Source organism: Salvelinus fontinalis, chromosome 38, assembly GCF_029448725.1.
Source record: "Salvelinus fontinalis isolate EN_2023a chromosome 38, ASM2944872v1, whole genome shotgun sequence".
Taxonomy (NCBI): domain Eukaryota; kingdom Metazoa; phylum Chordata; class Actinopteri; order Salmoniformes; family Salmonidae; genus Salvelinus; species Salvelinus fontinalis.
Window position 1 is genome coordinate 1,338,926 of NC_074702.1, and position 15,804 is coordinate 1,354,729.

Consider the following 15,804-nt stretch of genomic DNA (forward strand, 5'->3'; position numbering starts at 1 on the left):
CTGTCCCTGTACGTACCACAGCTCACTGTCCCTGTACGTACCACAGCTCACTGTCCCTGTACGTACCACAGCTCGCTGTCCCTGTACGTACCACAGCTCGCTGTCCCTGTCCGTACTACAGCTCGCTGTCCCTGTACGTACCACAGCTCGCTGTCCCTGTACGTACCACAGCTCACTGTCCCTGTACGTACCACAGCTCACTGTCCCTGTACGTACCACAGCTCACTGTCCCTGTACGTACCACAGCTCACTGTCCCTGTCCGTACTAAAGCTCGCTGTCCCTGTACGTACCACAGCTCACTGTCCCTGTACGTACCACAGCTCACTGTCCCTGTACGTACCACAGCTCACTGTCCCTGTACGTACCACAGCTCACTGTCCCTGTACGTACCACAGCTCACTGTCCCTGTCCGTACTACAGCTCACTGTCCCTGTACGTACCACAGCTCACTGTCCCTGTACGTACCACAGCTTGAACTAGTGACCATCTGCTCAAAAACACACGTGACCGCCCAGTGTGCCCACTTGACGATGGCTTTAAGCAAGGCTGAGAGTCAACACTGTTCCCTCAGGATTAAAAGGAGAGTGATTACAGTTCCCTCGGGATTTAAAGGAGAGTGATTACAGTTACCTCAGAATTTAAAGGAGTGATTACAGTTACCTCTGGATTTAAAGGAGTGATTACAGTTACCTCTGGATTTAAAGGAGAGTGATTACAGTTACCTCAGGATTTAAAGGAGTGATTACAGTTACCTCTGGATTTAAAGGAGTGATTACAGTTCCCTCTGGATTTAAAGGAGAGTGATTACAGTTCCCTCAGGATTTAAAGGAGAGTGATTACAGTTACCTCTGGATTTAAAGGAGTGATTACAGTTCCCTCGGGATTTAAAGGAGAGTGATTACAGTTACCTCAGGATTTAAAGGAGTGATTACAGTTACCTCTGGATTTAAAGGAGTGATTACAGTTACCTCTGGATTTAAAGGAGTGATTACAGTTCCCTCAGGATTTAAAGGAGAGTGATTACAGTTCCCTCAGGATTTAAAGGAGAGTGATTACAGTTCCCTCAGGATTTAAAGGAGAGTGATTACAGTTCCCTCAGGATTTAAAGGAGTGATTACAGTTCCCTCAGGATTTAAAGGAGAGTGATTACAGTTCCCTCAGGATTTAAAGGAGTGATTACAGTTCCCTCAGGATTTAAAGGAGAGTGATTACAGTTCCCTCAGGATTTAAAGGAGAGTGATTACAGTTCCCTCATGATTAAAGGAGAGTGATTACAGTTACCTCTGGATTTAAAGGAGTGATTACAGTTCCCTCAGGATTTAAAGGAGAGTGATTACAGTTCCCTCAGGATTTAAAGGAGAGTGATTACAGTTCCCTCAGGATTTAAAGGAGAGTGATTACAGTTCCCTCAGGATTTAAAGGAGAGTGATTACAGTTCCCTCAGGATTTAAAGGAGAGTGATTACAGTTCCCTCAGGATTTAAAGGAGAGTGATTACAGTTCCCTCAGGATTAAAAGGAGAGTGATTACAGTTCCCTCAGGATTTAAAGGAGAGTGATTACAGTTCCCTCAGGATTAAAAGGAGAGTGATTACAGTTCCCTCAGGATTTAAAGGAGAGTGATTACAATTCCCTCAGGATTTAAAGGAGTGATTACAGTTCCCTCAGGATGTAAAAGAGAGTGATTACAATTCCCTCAGGATTTAAAGGAGTGATTACAGTTCCCTCAGGATTTAAAGGAGAGTGATTACAGTTCCCTCAGGATTTAAAGGAGAGTGATTACAGTTCCCTCAGGATTTAAAGGAGAGTGATTACAGTTCCCTCAGGATTTAAAGGAGAGTGATTACAGTTCCCTCAGGATTTAAAGGAGAGTGATTACAGTTCCCTCAGGATTAAAAGGAGAGTGATTACAGTTCCCTCAGGATTTAAAGGAGAGTGATTACAATTCCCTCAGGATTTAAAGGAGTGATTACAGTTCCCTCAGGATGTAAAAGAGAGTGATTACAATTCCCTCAGGATTTAAAGGAGTGATTACAGTTCCCTCAGGATTTAAAGGAGAGTGATTACAGTTCCCTCAGGATTTAAAGGAGAGTGATTACAGTTCCCTCAGGATTTAAAGGAGAGTGATTACAGTTCCCTCAGGATTTAAAGGAGAGTGATTACAATTCCCTCAGGATTTAAAGGAGTGATTACAGTTCCCTCAGGATGTAAAAGAGAGTGATTACAGTTCCCTCAGGATTTAAAGGAGAGTGATTACAGTTACCTCAGGATTTAAAGGAGAGTGATTACAGTTCCCTCAGGATTTAAAGGAGAGTGATTACAGTTCCCTCAGGATTTAAAGGAGAGTGATTACAGTTCCCTCATGATTAAAGGAGAGTGATTACAGTTACCTCTGGATTTAAAGGAGTGATTACAGTTCCCTCAGGATTTAAAGGAGAGTGATTACAGTTCCCTCAGGATTTAAAGGAGAGTGATTACAGTTCCCTCAGGATTTAAAGGAGAGTGATTACAGTTCCCTCAGGATTTAAAGGAGAGTGATTACAGTTCCCTCAGGATTTAAAGGAGAGTGATTACAGTTCCCTCAGGATTTAAAGGAGAGTGATTACAGTTCCCTCAGGATTTAAAGGAGAGTGATTACAGTTCCCTCAGGATTAAAAGGAGAGTGATTACAGTTCCCTCAGGATTAAAAGGAGAGTGATTACAGTTCCCTCAGGATTTAAAGGAGTGATTACAGTTCCCTCAGGATGTAAAAGAGAGTGATTACAATTCCCTCAGGATTTAAAGGAGAGTGATTACAGTTACCTCAGGATTTAAAGGAGAGTGATTACAGTTCCCTCAGGATTTAAAGGAGAGTGATTACAGTTACCTCATGATTTAAAGGAGTGATTACAGTTCCCTCGGGATTTAAAGGAGAGTGATTACAGTTCCCTCAGGATGTAAAAGAGAGTGATTACAGTTCCCTCAGGATTTAAAGGAGAGTGATTACAGTTACCTCAGGATTTAAAGGAGAGTGATTACAGTTCCCTCTGGATTTAAAGGAGAGTGATTACAGTTCCCTCGGGATTTAAAGGAGAGTGATTACAGTTCCCTCAGGATTTAAATCAGAGTGATTACAGTTCCCTCAGGATTTAAAGGAGAGTGATTACAGTTACCTCAGGATTTAAAGGAGAGTGATTACAGTTACCTCAGGATTTAAAGGAGAGTGATTACAGTTCCCTCAGGGTTTAAAGGAGAGTGATTACAGTTCCCTCAGGATTTAAAGGAGTGATTACAGTTCCCTCAGGATTTAAAGGAGTGATTACAGTTCCCTCGGGATTTAAAGGAGAGTGATTACAGTTCCCTCAGGATTTAAAGGAGTGATTACAGTTACCTCAGGATTTAAAGGAGTGATTACAGTTCCCTCGGGATTTAAAGGAGAGGGATTACAGTTCCCTCAGGATTTAAAGGAGAGGGATTACAGTTCCCTCAGGATTTAAAGGAGTGATTACAGTTACCTCAGGATTTAAAGGAGAGTGATTACAGTTCCCTCGGGATTTAAAGGAGAGTGATTACAGTTCCCTCAGGATTTAAAGGATTGATTACAGTTCCCTCGGGATTTAAAGGAGAGTGATTACAGTTCCCTCAGGATTTAAAGGAGTGATTACAGTTACCTCAGGATTTAAAGGAGTGATTACAGTTCCCTCGGGATTTAAAGGAGTGATTACAGTTCCCTCAGGATTTAAAGGAGAGTGATTACAGTTCCCTCAGGATTTAAAGGAGAGTGATTACAGTTCCCTCAGGATTTAAAGGAGAGTGATTACAGTTCCCTCAGGATTAAAAGGAGAGTGATTACAGTTACCTCAGGATTTAAAGGAGTGATTACAGTTCCCTCGGGATTTAAAGGAGAGTGATTACAGTTCCCTCAGGATTTAAAGGAGTGATTACAGTTCCCTCGGGATTTAAAGGAGAGTGATTACAGTTCCCTCAGGATTTAAAGGAGTGATTACAGTTACCTCAGGATTTAAAGGAGTGATTACAGTTCCCTCGGGATTTAAAGGAGAGTGATTACAGTTCCCTCAGGATTTAAAGGAGTGATTACAGTTCCCTCGGGATTTAAAGGAGAGTGATTACAGTTCCCTCAGGATTTAAAGGAGTGATTACAGTTACCTCAGGATTTAAAGGAGAGTGATTACAGTTCCCTCAGGATTTAAAGGAGTGATTACAGTTACCTCAGGATTTAAAGGAGTGATTACAGTTACCTCAGGATTTAAAAGAGTGATTACAGTTCCCTCAGGATTTAAAGGAGTGATTACAGTTCCCTCAGGATTAAAAGGAGAGTGATTACAGTTCCCTCTGGATTTAAAGGAGAGTGATTACAGTTCCCTCGGGATTTAAAGGAGAGTGATTACAGTTCCCTCAGGATTTAAATCAGAGTGATTACAGTTCCCTCAGGATTTAAAGGAGAGTGATTACAGTTACCTCAGGATTTAAAGGAGAGTGATTACAGTTACCTCAGGATTTAAAGGAGAGTGATTACAGTTCCCTCAGGGTTTAAAGGAGAGTGATTACAGTTCCCTCAGGATTTAAAGGAGTGATTACAGTTCCCTCAGGATTTAAAGGAGTGATTACAGTTCCCTCGGGATTTAAAGGAGAGTGATTACAGTTCCCTCAGGATTTAAAGGAGTGATTACAGTTACCTCAGGATTTAAAGGAGTGATTACAGTTCCCTCGGGATTTAAAGGAGAGGGATTACAGTTCCCTCAGGATTTAAAGGAGAGGGATTACAGTTCCCTCAGGATTTAAAGGAGTGATTACAGTTACCTCAGGATTTAAAGGAGAGTGATTACAGTTCCCTCGGGATTTAAAGGAGAGTGATTACAGTTCCCTCAGGATTTAAAGGATTGATTACAGTTCCCTCGGGATTTAAAGGAGAGTGATTACAGTTCCCTCAGGATTTAAAGGAGTGATTACAGTTACCTCAGGATTTAAAGGAGTGATTACAGTTCCCTCGGGATTTAAAGGAGTGATTACAGTTCCCTCAGGATTTAAAGGAGAGTGATTACAGTTCCCTCAGGATTTAAAGGAGAGTGATTACAGTTCCCTCAGGATTTAAAGGAGAGTGATTACAGTTCCCTCAGGATTAAAAGGAGAGTGATTACAGTTACCTCAGGATTTAAAGGAGTGATTACAGTTCCCTCGGGATTTAAAGGAGAGTGATTACAGTTCCCTCAGGATTTAAAGGAGTGATTACAGTTCCCTCGGGATTTAAAGGAGAGTGATTACAGTTCCCTCAGGATTTAAAGGAGTGATTACAGTTACCTCAGGATTTAAAGGAGTGATTACAGTTCCCTCGGGATTTAAAGGAGAGTGATTACAGTTCCCTCAGGATTTAAAGGAGTGATTACAGTTCCCTCGGGATTTAAAGGAGAGTGATTACAGTTCCCTCAGGATTTAAAGGAGTGATTACAGTTACCTCAGGATTTAAAGGAGAGTGATTACAGTTCCCTCAGGATTTAAAGGAGTGATTACAGTTCCCTCAGGATTTAAAGGAGTGATTACAGTTACCTCAGGATTTAAAAGAGTGATTACAGTTCCCTCAGGATTTAAAGGAGTGATTACAGTTCCCTCAGGATTAAAAGGAGAGTGATTACAGTTCCCTCAGGATTTAAAGGAGTGATTACAGTTACCTCAGGATTTAAAGGAGAGTGATTACAGATACCTCAGGATGTAAAAGTGTCTCAGAGTGTATCACTGTGCTTTCCCCGAGGGACTAAGGAATGACGATGGATGTTTGTTCCTGTATTTACTTTACATTTTTCATTCATGGACAAGGACACCTGTTGCTGTGGTTATAATGACTTACAGACTCAGCATTGTGGAGTGCAATGGGAAGTACACAACAACATTTACTGGCTTTGTGTTCACTGAAGACAACCTTCAGATAGCGTGTGTGTGTGTGTGTGTGTGTGTGTGTGTGTGTGTGTGTGTGTGTGTGTCCACTCACCATGTAGAAGTATGAGAGGCAGCAGCCTATGGTCCAGAACACTGATCCAGTCTTCACTGATTTCACCTAACAGACAGAGAGGAGACGGTTCATATTGTTACACATTTTTATTCAAACATTGAAACATCCCAAGACACTGGACAGTAATATGGTGCCAGAGAAATCAGCAGTGAAAAACACAGGGTGTATCCCAAATAGCACCCTATCCCTGTAGTGTACTACATCTAACCAGAGACCTATGGGCCCCCGTCTCAAAGTAGTGAACTCAGATAGGGAAAAGGGAACCATTTCAGACGCACACGGTGAAAAACTAAATGTTTTACCTTCCGACAGAAATAAGGCTTAAAGAGACAGTAGAGACATAGAGAAGCTGCATATTGAACAGGGACAGTAGAGACATAGAGAAGCTGCATATTGAACAGGGACAGTAGAGACATAGAGAAGCTGCATATTGAACAGGGACAGTAGAGACATAGAGCAGCTGCATATTGAACAGGAACAGTAGAGACATAGAGCAGCTGCATATTGAACAGGAACAGTAGAGACATAGAGCAGCTGCATATTGAACAGGAACAGTAGAGACATAGAGCAGCTGCATATTGAACAGTAGAGACATAGAGCAGCTGCATATTGAACAGGAACAGTAGAGACATAGAGCAGCTGCATATTGAACAGTAGAGACATAGAGCAGCTGCATATTGAACAGTAGAGACATAGAGCAGATGCATATTGAACAGTAGAGACATAGAGCAGCTGCATATTGAACAGTAGAGACATAGAGCAGCTGCATATTGAACAGGGACAGTAGAGACATAGAGCAGCTGCATATTGAACAGTAGAGACATAGAGCAGCTGCATATTGAACAGTAGAGACATAGAGCAGCTGCATATTGAACAGTAGAGACATAGAGCAGCTGCATATTGAACAGTAGAGACATAGAGCAGCTGCATATTGAACAGTAGAGACATAGAGCAGCTGCATATTGAACAGGGACAGTAGAGACATAGAGCAGCTGCATATTGAACAGTAGAGACATAGAGCCGCTGCATATTGAACAGGGACAGTAGAGACATAGAGCAGCTGCATATTGAACAGTAGAGACATAGAGCAGCTGCATATTGAACAGTAGAGACATAGAGCAGCTGCATATTGAACAGTAGAGACATAGAGCAGCTGCATATTGAACAGTAGAGACATAGAGAAGCTGCTTATTGAACAGTAGAGACATAGAGCAGCTGCATATTGAACAGTAGAGACATAGAGAAGCTGCTTATTGAACAGTAGAGACATAGAGCAGCTGTATATTGAACAGTAGAGACATAGAGCAGCTGCATATTAAACAGGAACAGTAGAGACATAGAGCAGCTGCATATTGAACAGGGACAGTAGAGACATAGAGCAGCTGTATATTGAACAGGGACAGTAGAGACATAGAGCAGCTGCATATTGAACAGTAGAGACATAGAGCAGCTGCATATTGAACAGGGACAGTAGAGACATAGAGCAGCTGCATATTGAACAGTAGAGACAAAGAGCAGCTGTATATTGAACAGGGACAGTGGAGACATAGAGCAGCTGCATATTGAACAGGAACAGTAGAGACATAGAGCAGCTGCATATTGAACAGTAGAGACATAGAGCAGCTGCTTATTGAACAGGGACAGTGGAGACATAGAGCAGCTGCATATTGAACAGTAGATACATAGAGCAGCTGTATATTGAACAGGGACAGTGGAGACATAGAGCAGCTGCATATTGAACAGTAGAGACATAGAGCAGCTGTATATTGAACAGGAACAGTAGAGACATAGAGCAGCTGCATATTGAACAGTAGAGACATAGAGCAGCTGCATATTGAACAGGAACAGTAGAGACATAGAGCAGCTGCATATTGAACAGGGACAGTAGAGACATAGAACAGCCTCATATTGAACAGGGACAGTAAATTATTCATGGTTTTTCCTTAACGACCTGCTAGACCGCCACACTACACAGCATTAGCTCATTTCAAACTAGAGATCTGTAGCTCACAGAACCAGACATCTTAGGCAGTGTGTGTGTGTGTGTGTGTGTGTGTGTGTGTGTGTGTGTGTGTGTGTGTGTGTGTGTGTGTGTGTGTGTGTGTGTGTGTGTGTGTGTGTGTGTGTGTGTGTGTGTGTGTGTGTGTGTGTGTGCGCGCGCTTGTGTTATTAGGCTAACATAGAGCTTATACGGCTTGACTTAAACAAGTCTGACTTACAACCTAGGATTGGACAGATGAGAATTAAAATGTTCCACAAAAGCCTGCGAGACGTTAACGCAGATTAAATAAAGTCAACAACAGGAAGAGTAATGTATCTGGGGTATGTTGCCACGGTTACAACACTTAGATAAGTACAGCTGGGACTAATGACGGGAGAGCTGGTTGGTTTTCCCTATTTGTTGTTTGTTTGTTTACTCTGTGTTAAAGCAAGGGAGATGGCTGGGGATTCAGCAGTTCAAAACAGCCTATACACACACACACACACACACACACACACACACACACACACACACACACACACACACACACACACACACACACACACACACACACACCCACACCCACCCACCCACCCAATAAAATAAAAAAATATATGAAAGCACTAATGCAAAAATACTAAATATGTACGTGTTAATAGCTGCATAGCTACCCAAACCAGAAACCATGGATACATGGCAGTATTCACCCAAACCAGAAACCATGGATACATGGCAGTATTCACACTAACCAGAAACCATGGATACATGGCAGTATTCACACTAACCAGAAACCATGGATACATGGCAGTATTCACACTAACCAGAAACCATGGATACATGGCAGTATTCACCCAAACCAGAAACCATGGATACATGGCAGTATTCACACTAACCAGAAACCATGGATACACGGCAGTATTCACCCAAACCAGAAACCATGGATACACGGCAGTATTCACCCAAACCAGAAACCATGGATACATGGCAGTATTCACCCAAACCAGAAACCATGGATACATGGCAGTATTCACACTAACCAGAAACCATGGATACATGGCAGTATTCACACTAACCAGAAACCATGGATACACGGCAGTATTCACACTAACCAGAAACCATGGATACACGGCAGTATTCACACTAACCAGAAACCATGGATACATGGCAGTATTCACACTAAACAGAAACCATGGATACATGGCAGTATTCACACTAACCTGACAGCACAAACCAATGCATTTAACCATGGCAACGTGACTGGGAATATGGCTGAATACAAACAGTGTAGTTATTCCCTCCGTAGGACAATCAAACAGGCAAAACATCAGTACAGAGACAAAGTGGAGTCGCAATTCAACGGCTCAGACACGAGATGTATGTGGCAGGGTCTACAGACAACACGGCCTACAAAGGGAAAACCAGCCATGTCGTGGACACTGACGTCTTGCTCCCGGACAAACTAAACACCTTCTTCTCCCGCTTTGAGTTTAACACACTGCCACCGACGCGGCCCACTACCAAGGACTGTGGGCTCTCCTTCTCCATAGCTAACGTGAGTAAGACATTTAAGCGTGTTAACCCTCACAAAGCTGCCGGCCCAGACGGCATCCCTAGCCGCGTCCTCAGAGCATGCACAGACCAGCTGGCTGGTGTGTTTACGGACATATTCAATCTTTCCCGATCCCAATCTGCTGTTCCCATTTGCTTCAAGATGTCCACCATTCTTGGGTAAAGGAACAAAGCAAAGATAACTGGACTAAATGACTACCGCCCCGTAGCACTCACTTCTGTCATCATGAAGTGCTTTGAGAGACTAGTCAAGGATCATATCACCTCCACCTTACCTGACACCCTAGACACACTTCAGTTTGCATACCGCCCCAAAAGATCCACAGACGATGCAATTGCCATCCCATTGCACACTGCCCTATCCCATCTGGACAAGAAGAATACATATGTAAGAATGCTGTTCATCGACTACAGCTCAGCATTTAACACCATTGTACCCTCCAAGCTCATCATCAAGCTCGAGGCCCTGGGTCTGAACCCCGCCCTGTGCAACTGGGTCCTGGACGACCTGACGGGCCGCCCCCAGGTGGTGAAGGTTGGAAACAACACTGGCGCCCCTCAAGGGTGCGTGCTCAGCCCCCTCCAGTTCTCCCTGTTCACCCACGATTACGTGTCCACGCACACCTCCAACTCAATCATCAAGTTTGCAGACGACACAACAGTAGTGGGCTTGATAAGCAACAACGACGAGACGGCCTACAGGGAGGAGGTGAGGGCCCTGGGAGAGTGGTGGCAGGAAAATAACCTCTCCCTCAACAAAAAACAAAGGAGCTGATCGTGGACCTCAGGAAACAGCAGAGGGAACACGACCCTATCCACAGACGACGGGACGCAGTGGAGAAGGTGGAAAGCTTCAAGTTCCTCGGTGTACACATCACTGACGATCTGCAATGGTCCACCCACACAGACAGTGTGATGAAGAAGTCACAACAGCGCCTCTTCAACCTCAGGAGGCTGAGGAAATTTGGCTTGGCCCCTAAGACCCTCACAAACCTTTACAGATGCACAATCGAGAGCATCCTGTAGGGCTGCATCACCGCCTGGTACAGCAACAGCACCGCCTGCAACCGCAGGGCTCTTCAGAGGGTGGTACGGTCTGCCCAACGCATCACCGGGGGCAAACTACATGCCCTCCAGGACACCTACACCACCCGATGTCACAGGAAGGCCATAAAGATCATCAAGGACATCAACTACCCGAGTCACTGCCTGTTCACCCCGCTATCATCCAGAAGGCGAGGTCAGTACAGGTGCATCAAAGCTGGGACAGAGAGACTGAAAAACAGCTTCTATCTCAAGGCCATCAGACTGTTAAACAGCCCTCACTAGCTGGCTTCCACCCGGTTACGCAACCCTGCACCTTAGAGGCTGCTGCCCCGTATACATAGACATGGAATCACTGGACACTTTAAATAATGGAACACTAGTCACTTTAATAATGTTTTAGTACTGCTTTACTCATCTCATATGTATGTACTGTATTCTATTCTACTGTATTTTAGTCTATGCCACTCCGACATTGCTCAATCTAATATTTATATATTTCTTAATTACATTCTACTACTTTTAGATGTGTGTATTGTCGTGAATGGTTAGATATTACTGCACTGTTGGAGCCAGGAACACAAAGCATTTCACTACACCCACAATAACATACATCTGATAAATATGGACCAATAACATCTGTTAAATATGGACCAATAACATCTGTTAAATATGTGACCAATAACATCTGATAAATATGGACCAATAACATCTGATAAATATGTGTATGGACCAATAACATCTGTTAAATATGTGACCAATAACATCTGATAAATATGTGTATGGACCAATAACATCTGATAAATATGGACCAATAACATCTGTTAAATATGTGTATGGACCAATAACATCTGATAAATATGGACCAATAACATCTGTTAAATATGTGACCAATAACATCTGTTAAATATGGACCAATAACATCTGATAAATATGGACCAATAACATCTGATAAATATGGACCAATAACATCTGATAAATATGGACCAATAACATCTGTTAAATATGTGTATGGACAAATAACATCTGTTAAATATGGACCAATAACATCTGTTAAATATGGACCAATAACATCTGTTAAATATGTGACCAATAACATCTGATAAATATGGACCAATAACATCTGATAAATATGTGTATGGACCAATAACATCTGTTAAATATGTGACCAATAACATCTGATAAATATGTGTATGGACCAATAACATCTGATAAATATGGACCAATAACATCTGTTAAATATGTGTATGGACCAATAACATCTGATAAATATGGACCAATAACATCTGATAAATATGGACCAATAACATCTGTTAAATATGTGACCAATAACATCTGTTAAATATGGACCAATAACATCTGTTAAATATGGACCAATAACATCTGTTAAATATGGACCAATAACATCTGTTAAATATGGACCAATAACATCTGTTAAATATGGACCAATAACATCTGATAAATATGGACCAATAACATCTGATAAATATGTGTATGGACCAATAACATCTGATAAATATGGACCAATAACATCTGTTAAATATGTGCATGGATCAATAACATCTGTTAAATATGGACCAATAACATCTGATAAATATGTGTATGGACCAATAACATCTGTTAAATATGGACCATTAACATCTGTTAAATATGTGTATGGACCAATAACATCTGTTAAATATGGACCAATAACATCTGTTAAATATGTGTATGGACCAATAACATCTATTAAATATGGACCAATAACATCTGTTAAATATGGACCAATAACATCTGTTAAATATGGACCAATAACATCTGTTAAATATGTGACCAATAACATCTGTTAAATATGTGACCAATAACATCTGTTAAATATGGACCAATAACATCTGTTAAATATGGACCAATAACATCTGTTAAATATGTGACCAATAACATCTGTTAAATATGGACCAATAACATCTGTTAAATATGGACCAATAACATCTGTTAAATATGGACCAATAACATCTGTTAAATATGGACCAATAACATCTGTTAAATATGTGACCAATAACATCTGTTAAATATGGACCAATAACATCTGTTAAATATGGACCAATAACATCTGTTAAATATGGACCAATAACATCTGTTAAATATGGACCAATAACATCTGTTAAATATGTGTATAGACCAATAACATCTGTTAAATATGGACCAATAACATCTGATAAATATGTGTATGGACCAATAACATCTGTTAAATATGTGTATAGACCAATAACATCTGTTAAATATGGACCAATAACATCTGATAAATATGTGTATAGACCAATAACATCTGTTAAATATGGACCAATAACATCTGATAAATATGTGTATAGACCAATAACATCTGTTAAATATGGACCAATAACATCTGTTAAATTTGGACCAATAACATCTGTTAAATTTGGACCAATAACATCTGTTAAATATGGACCAATAACATCTGATAAATATGTGTATAGACCAATAACATCTGTTAAATATGGACCAATAACATCTGTTAAATTTGGACCAATAACATCTGATAAATTTAGACCAATAACATGTGATTTGATGAAAGTGACATATTAACACTCTGGCTTCATTTATACATTAGATCAGACATCACAACGCTTTAAACCAGGCTAGTGTAGTGAGGCCAATAACCTCCATATGTTAGGCATACATTTAAACCAGGCTAGTGTAGTGAGGCCAATAACCTCCATATGTTAGACCTACATTTAAACCAGGCTAGTGTGGTGACTGACAGTGTGGTGACTAACAGTGTGGTGACTGACAGTGTGGTGACTGACAGAACGTAGAGTTGATTCAACTGTGACAAATACAACCAGAAAACCATTACATTCCCGTCCAAAATGTTCTCCATTTCAGTGGTAGAATCAAGTCAGATTGATGTCGCTGCTATTATATGCTTTTAAATAGCATTTACGGTTTGAACAGGAACACTGAGATATTACTGGGATATTACACATTTTCTTGGGAAGGACTTTTTGGGGCATTTAGAGAAAACCCAAGAGTGTTTTCTGTTGCAGTTCCACTAACCCATAGACAATATGTCAACTGGAGGGTGTGTCTCCACTAACCCATAGATAATATGTCAACTGGAGGGTGTGTCTCTACTAACCCATAGACAATATGTCAACTGGAGGGTGTGTCTCCACTAACCCATAGATAATATGTCAACTGGAGGGTGTGTCTCCACTAACCCATAGATAATATGTCAACTGGAGGGTGTGTTTCTACTAACCCATAGATAATATGTCAACTGGAGGGTGTGTCTCTACCAACCCATAGATAATATGTCAACTGGAGGGTGTGTCTCCACTAACCCATAGATAATATGTCAACTGGAGGGTGTGTCTCCACTAACCCATAGATAATATGTCAACTGGAGGGTGTGTCTCTACTAACCCATAGATAATATGTCAACTGGAGGGTGTGTCTCTACTAACCCATAGATAATATGTCAACTGGAGGGTGTGTCTCCACTAACCCATAGATAATATGTCAACTGGAGGGTGTGTCTCTACTAACCCATAGATAATATGTCAACTGGAGGGTGTGTCTCTACTAACCCATTATTAATATGTCAACTGGAGGGTGTGTCTCTACTAACCCATATATAATATGTCAACTGGAGGGTGTGTCTCTACTAACCCACAGATAATATGTCAACTGGAGGGTGTGTCTCTACTAACCCATAGATAATATGTCAACTGGAGGGTGTGTTTCTACTAACCCATAGATAATATGTCAACTGGAGGGTGTGTCTCTACTAACCCATAGATAGTAGGTAAACTGGAGGGCAAAGATGGCGATGCCCTCATTGTCGAAGGAGCCCGCCACGGAGCGGGAGATGTAACCGGGGACAATAGCGATGAAGCACGCCGCCAGAAGCCCTGCCCCCTGGTTCCAGAGCTCGCGGGTCAGCAGGAAGGTGGAGATGGACGTGAGGCCGCTGAAGACGGGCGCCAGGAACACACACACGTCTCGGATGTGCACCGTGATGTGGAGCAGGTTTAGAACATAGTGGATGAGACCAGCTGTTACCATCAGACCTGGGTAAACCTGGAGAGAGAGAGAGAGAGAGAGAGAGAGGGAGAGAGAGAGAGAGAGAGAGAGAGAGAGAGAGAGAGAGAGAGAGAGAGAGAGAGAGAGAGAGAGAGAGAGAGAGAGAGAGAGAGAGAGAGAGAGAGAGAGAGAGACCAGCTGTTACCATCAGACCTGGGTAAACCTGGAGAGAGAGAGACCAGCTGTTACCATCAGACCTGGGTAAACCTGGAGAGAGAAAGAGAGAGAGAGAGACCAGCTGTTACCATCAGACCTGGGTAAACCAGGAGAGAGAGAGACCAGCTGTTACCATCAGACCTGGGTAAACCAGGAGAGAGAGAGACCAGCTGTTACCATCAGACCTGGGTAAACCTGGAGAGAGAGAGACCAGCTGTTACCATCAGACCTGGGTAAACCAGGAGAGAGAGAGATCAGCTGTTACCATCAGACCAGGGTAAACCTGGAGAGAGAGAGATCAGCGGTTACCATCAGACCTGGGTAAACCTGGAGAGAGAGAGACCAGCTGTTACCATCAGACCTGGGTAAACCTGGAGAGAGAGAGAGAGAGAGAGAGAGAGAGAGAGAGAGAGAGAGAGAGAGAGAGAGAGAGAGAGACCAGCTGTTACCATCAGACCTGGGTAAACCTGGAGAGAGAGAGACCAGCTGTTAGCATCAGACCTGGGTAAACCTGGAGAGAGAGAGAGAGACCAGCTGTTAGCATCAGACCTGGGTAAACCTGGAGAGAGAGAGAGACCAGCTGTTAGCATCAGACCTGAGTAAACCTGGAGAGAGAGAGAGAGACCAGCGGTTACCATCAGACCTGGGTAAACCTGGAGAGAGAGAGACCAGCTGTTACCATCAGACCTGGGTAAACCTGGAGAGAGAGAGATCAGCTGTTACCATCAGACCTGGGTAAACCTGGAGAGAGAGAGACCAGCTGTTACCATCAGACCTGGGTAAACCTGGAGAGAGAGAGAGAGACCAGCTGTTACCATCAGACCTGGGTAAACCTGGAGAGAGAGAGACCAGCTGTTACCATCAGACCTGGGTAAACCTGGAGAGAGAGAGATCAGCTGTTACCATCAGACCTGGGTAAACCTGGAGAGAGAGAGACCAGCTGTTACCATCAGACCTGGGTAAACCTG

At 42.4% G+C, this 15,804-nt stretch overlaps 1 protein-coding gene across 1 annotated transcript in view; it reads right to left on the reverse strand.

Annotated features, from left to right (window-relative positions):
- The window catches only part of LOC129837089 (dolichyl-diphosphooligosaccharide--protein glycosyltransferase subunit STT3B-like), a 49,406-nt gene that overhangs the window by 10,892 nt on the left and 22,710 nt on the right, over positions 1 to 15,804 (reverse strand). The window contains exons 3-4 of the mRNA XM_055903003.1: positions 14,390 to 14,677; positions 5,983 to 6,048 (exon numbers count right to left, since the gene is read on the reverse strand). Coding sequence (XP_055758978.1) covers positions 5,983 to 6,048; positions 14,390 to 14,677 — 354 coding nt within the window. The remainder of the gene's footprint in view (positions 1 to 5,982; positions 6,049 to 14,389; positions 14,678 to 15,804) is intronic.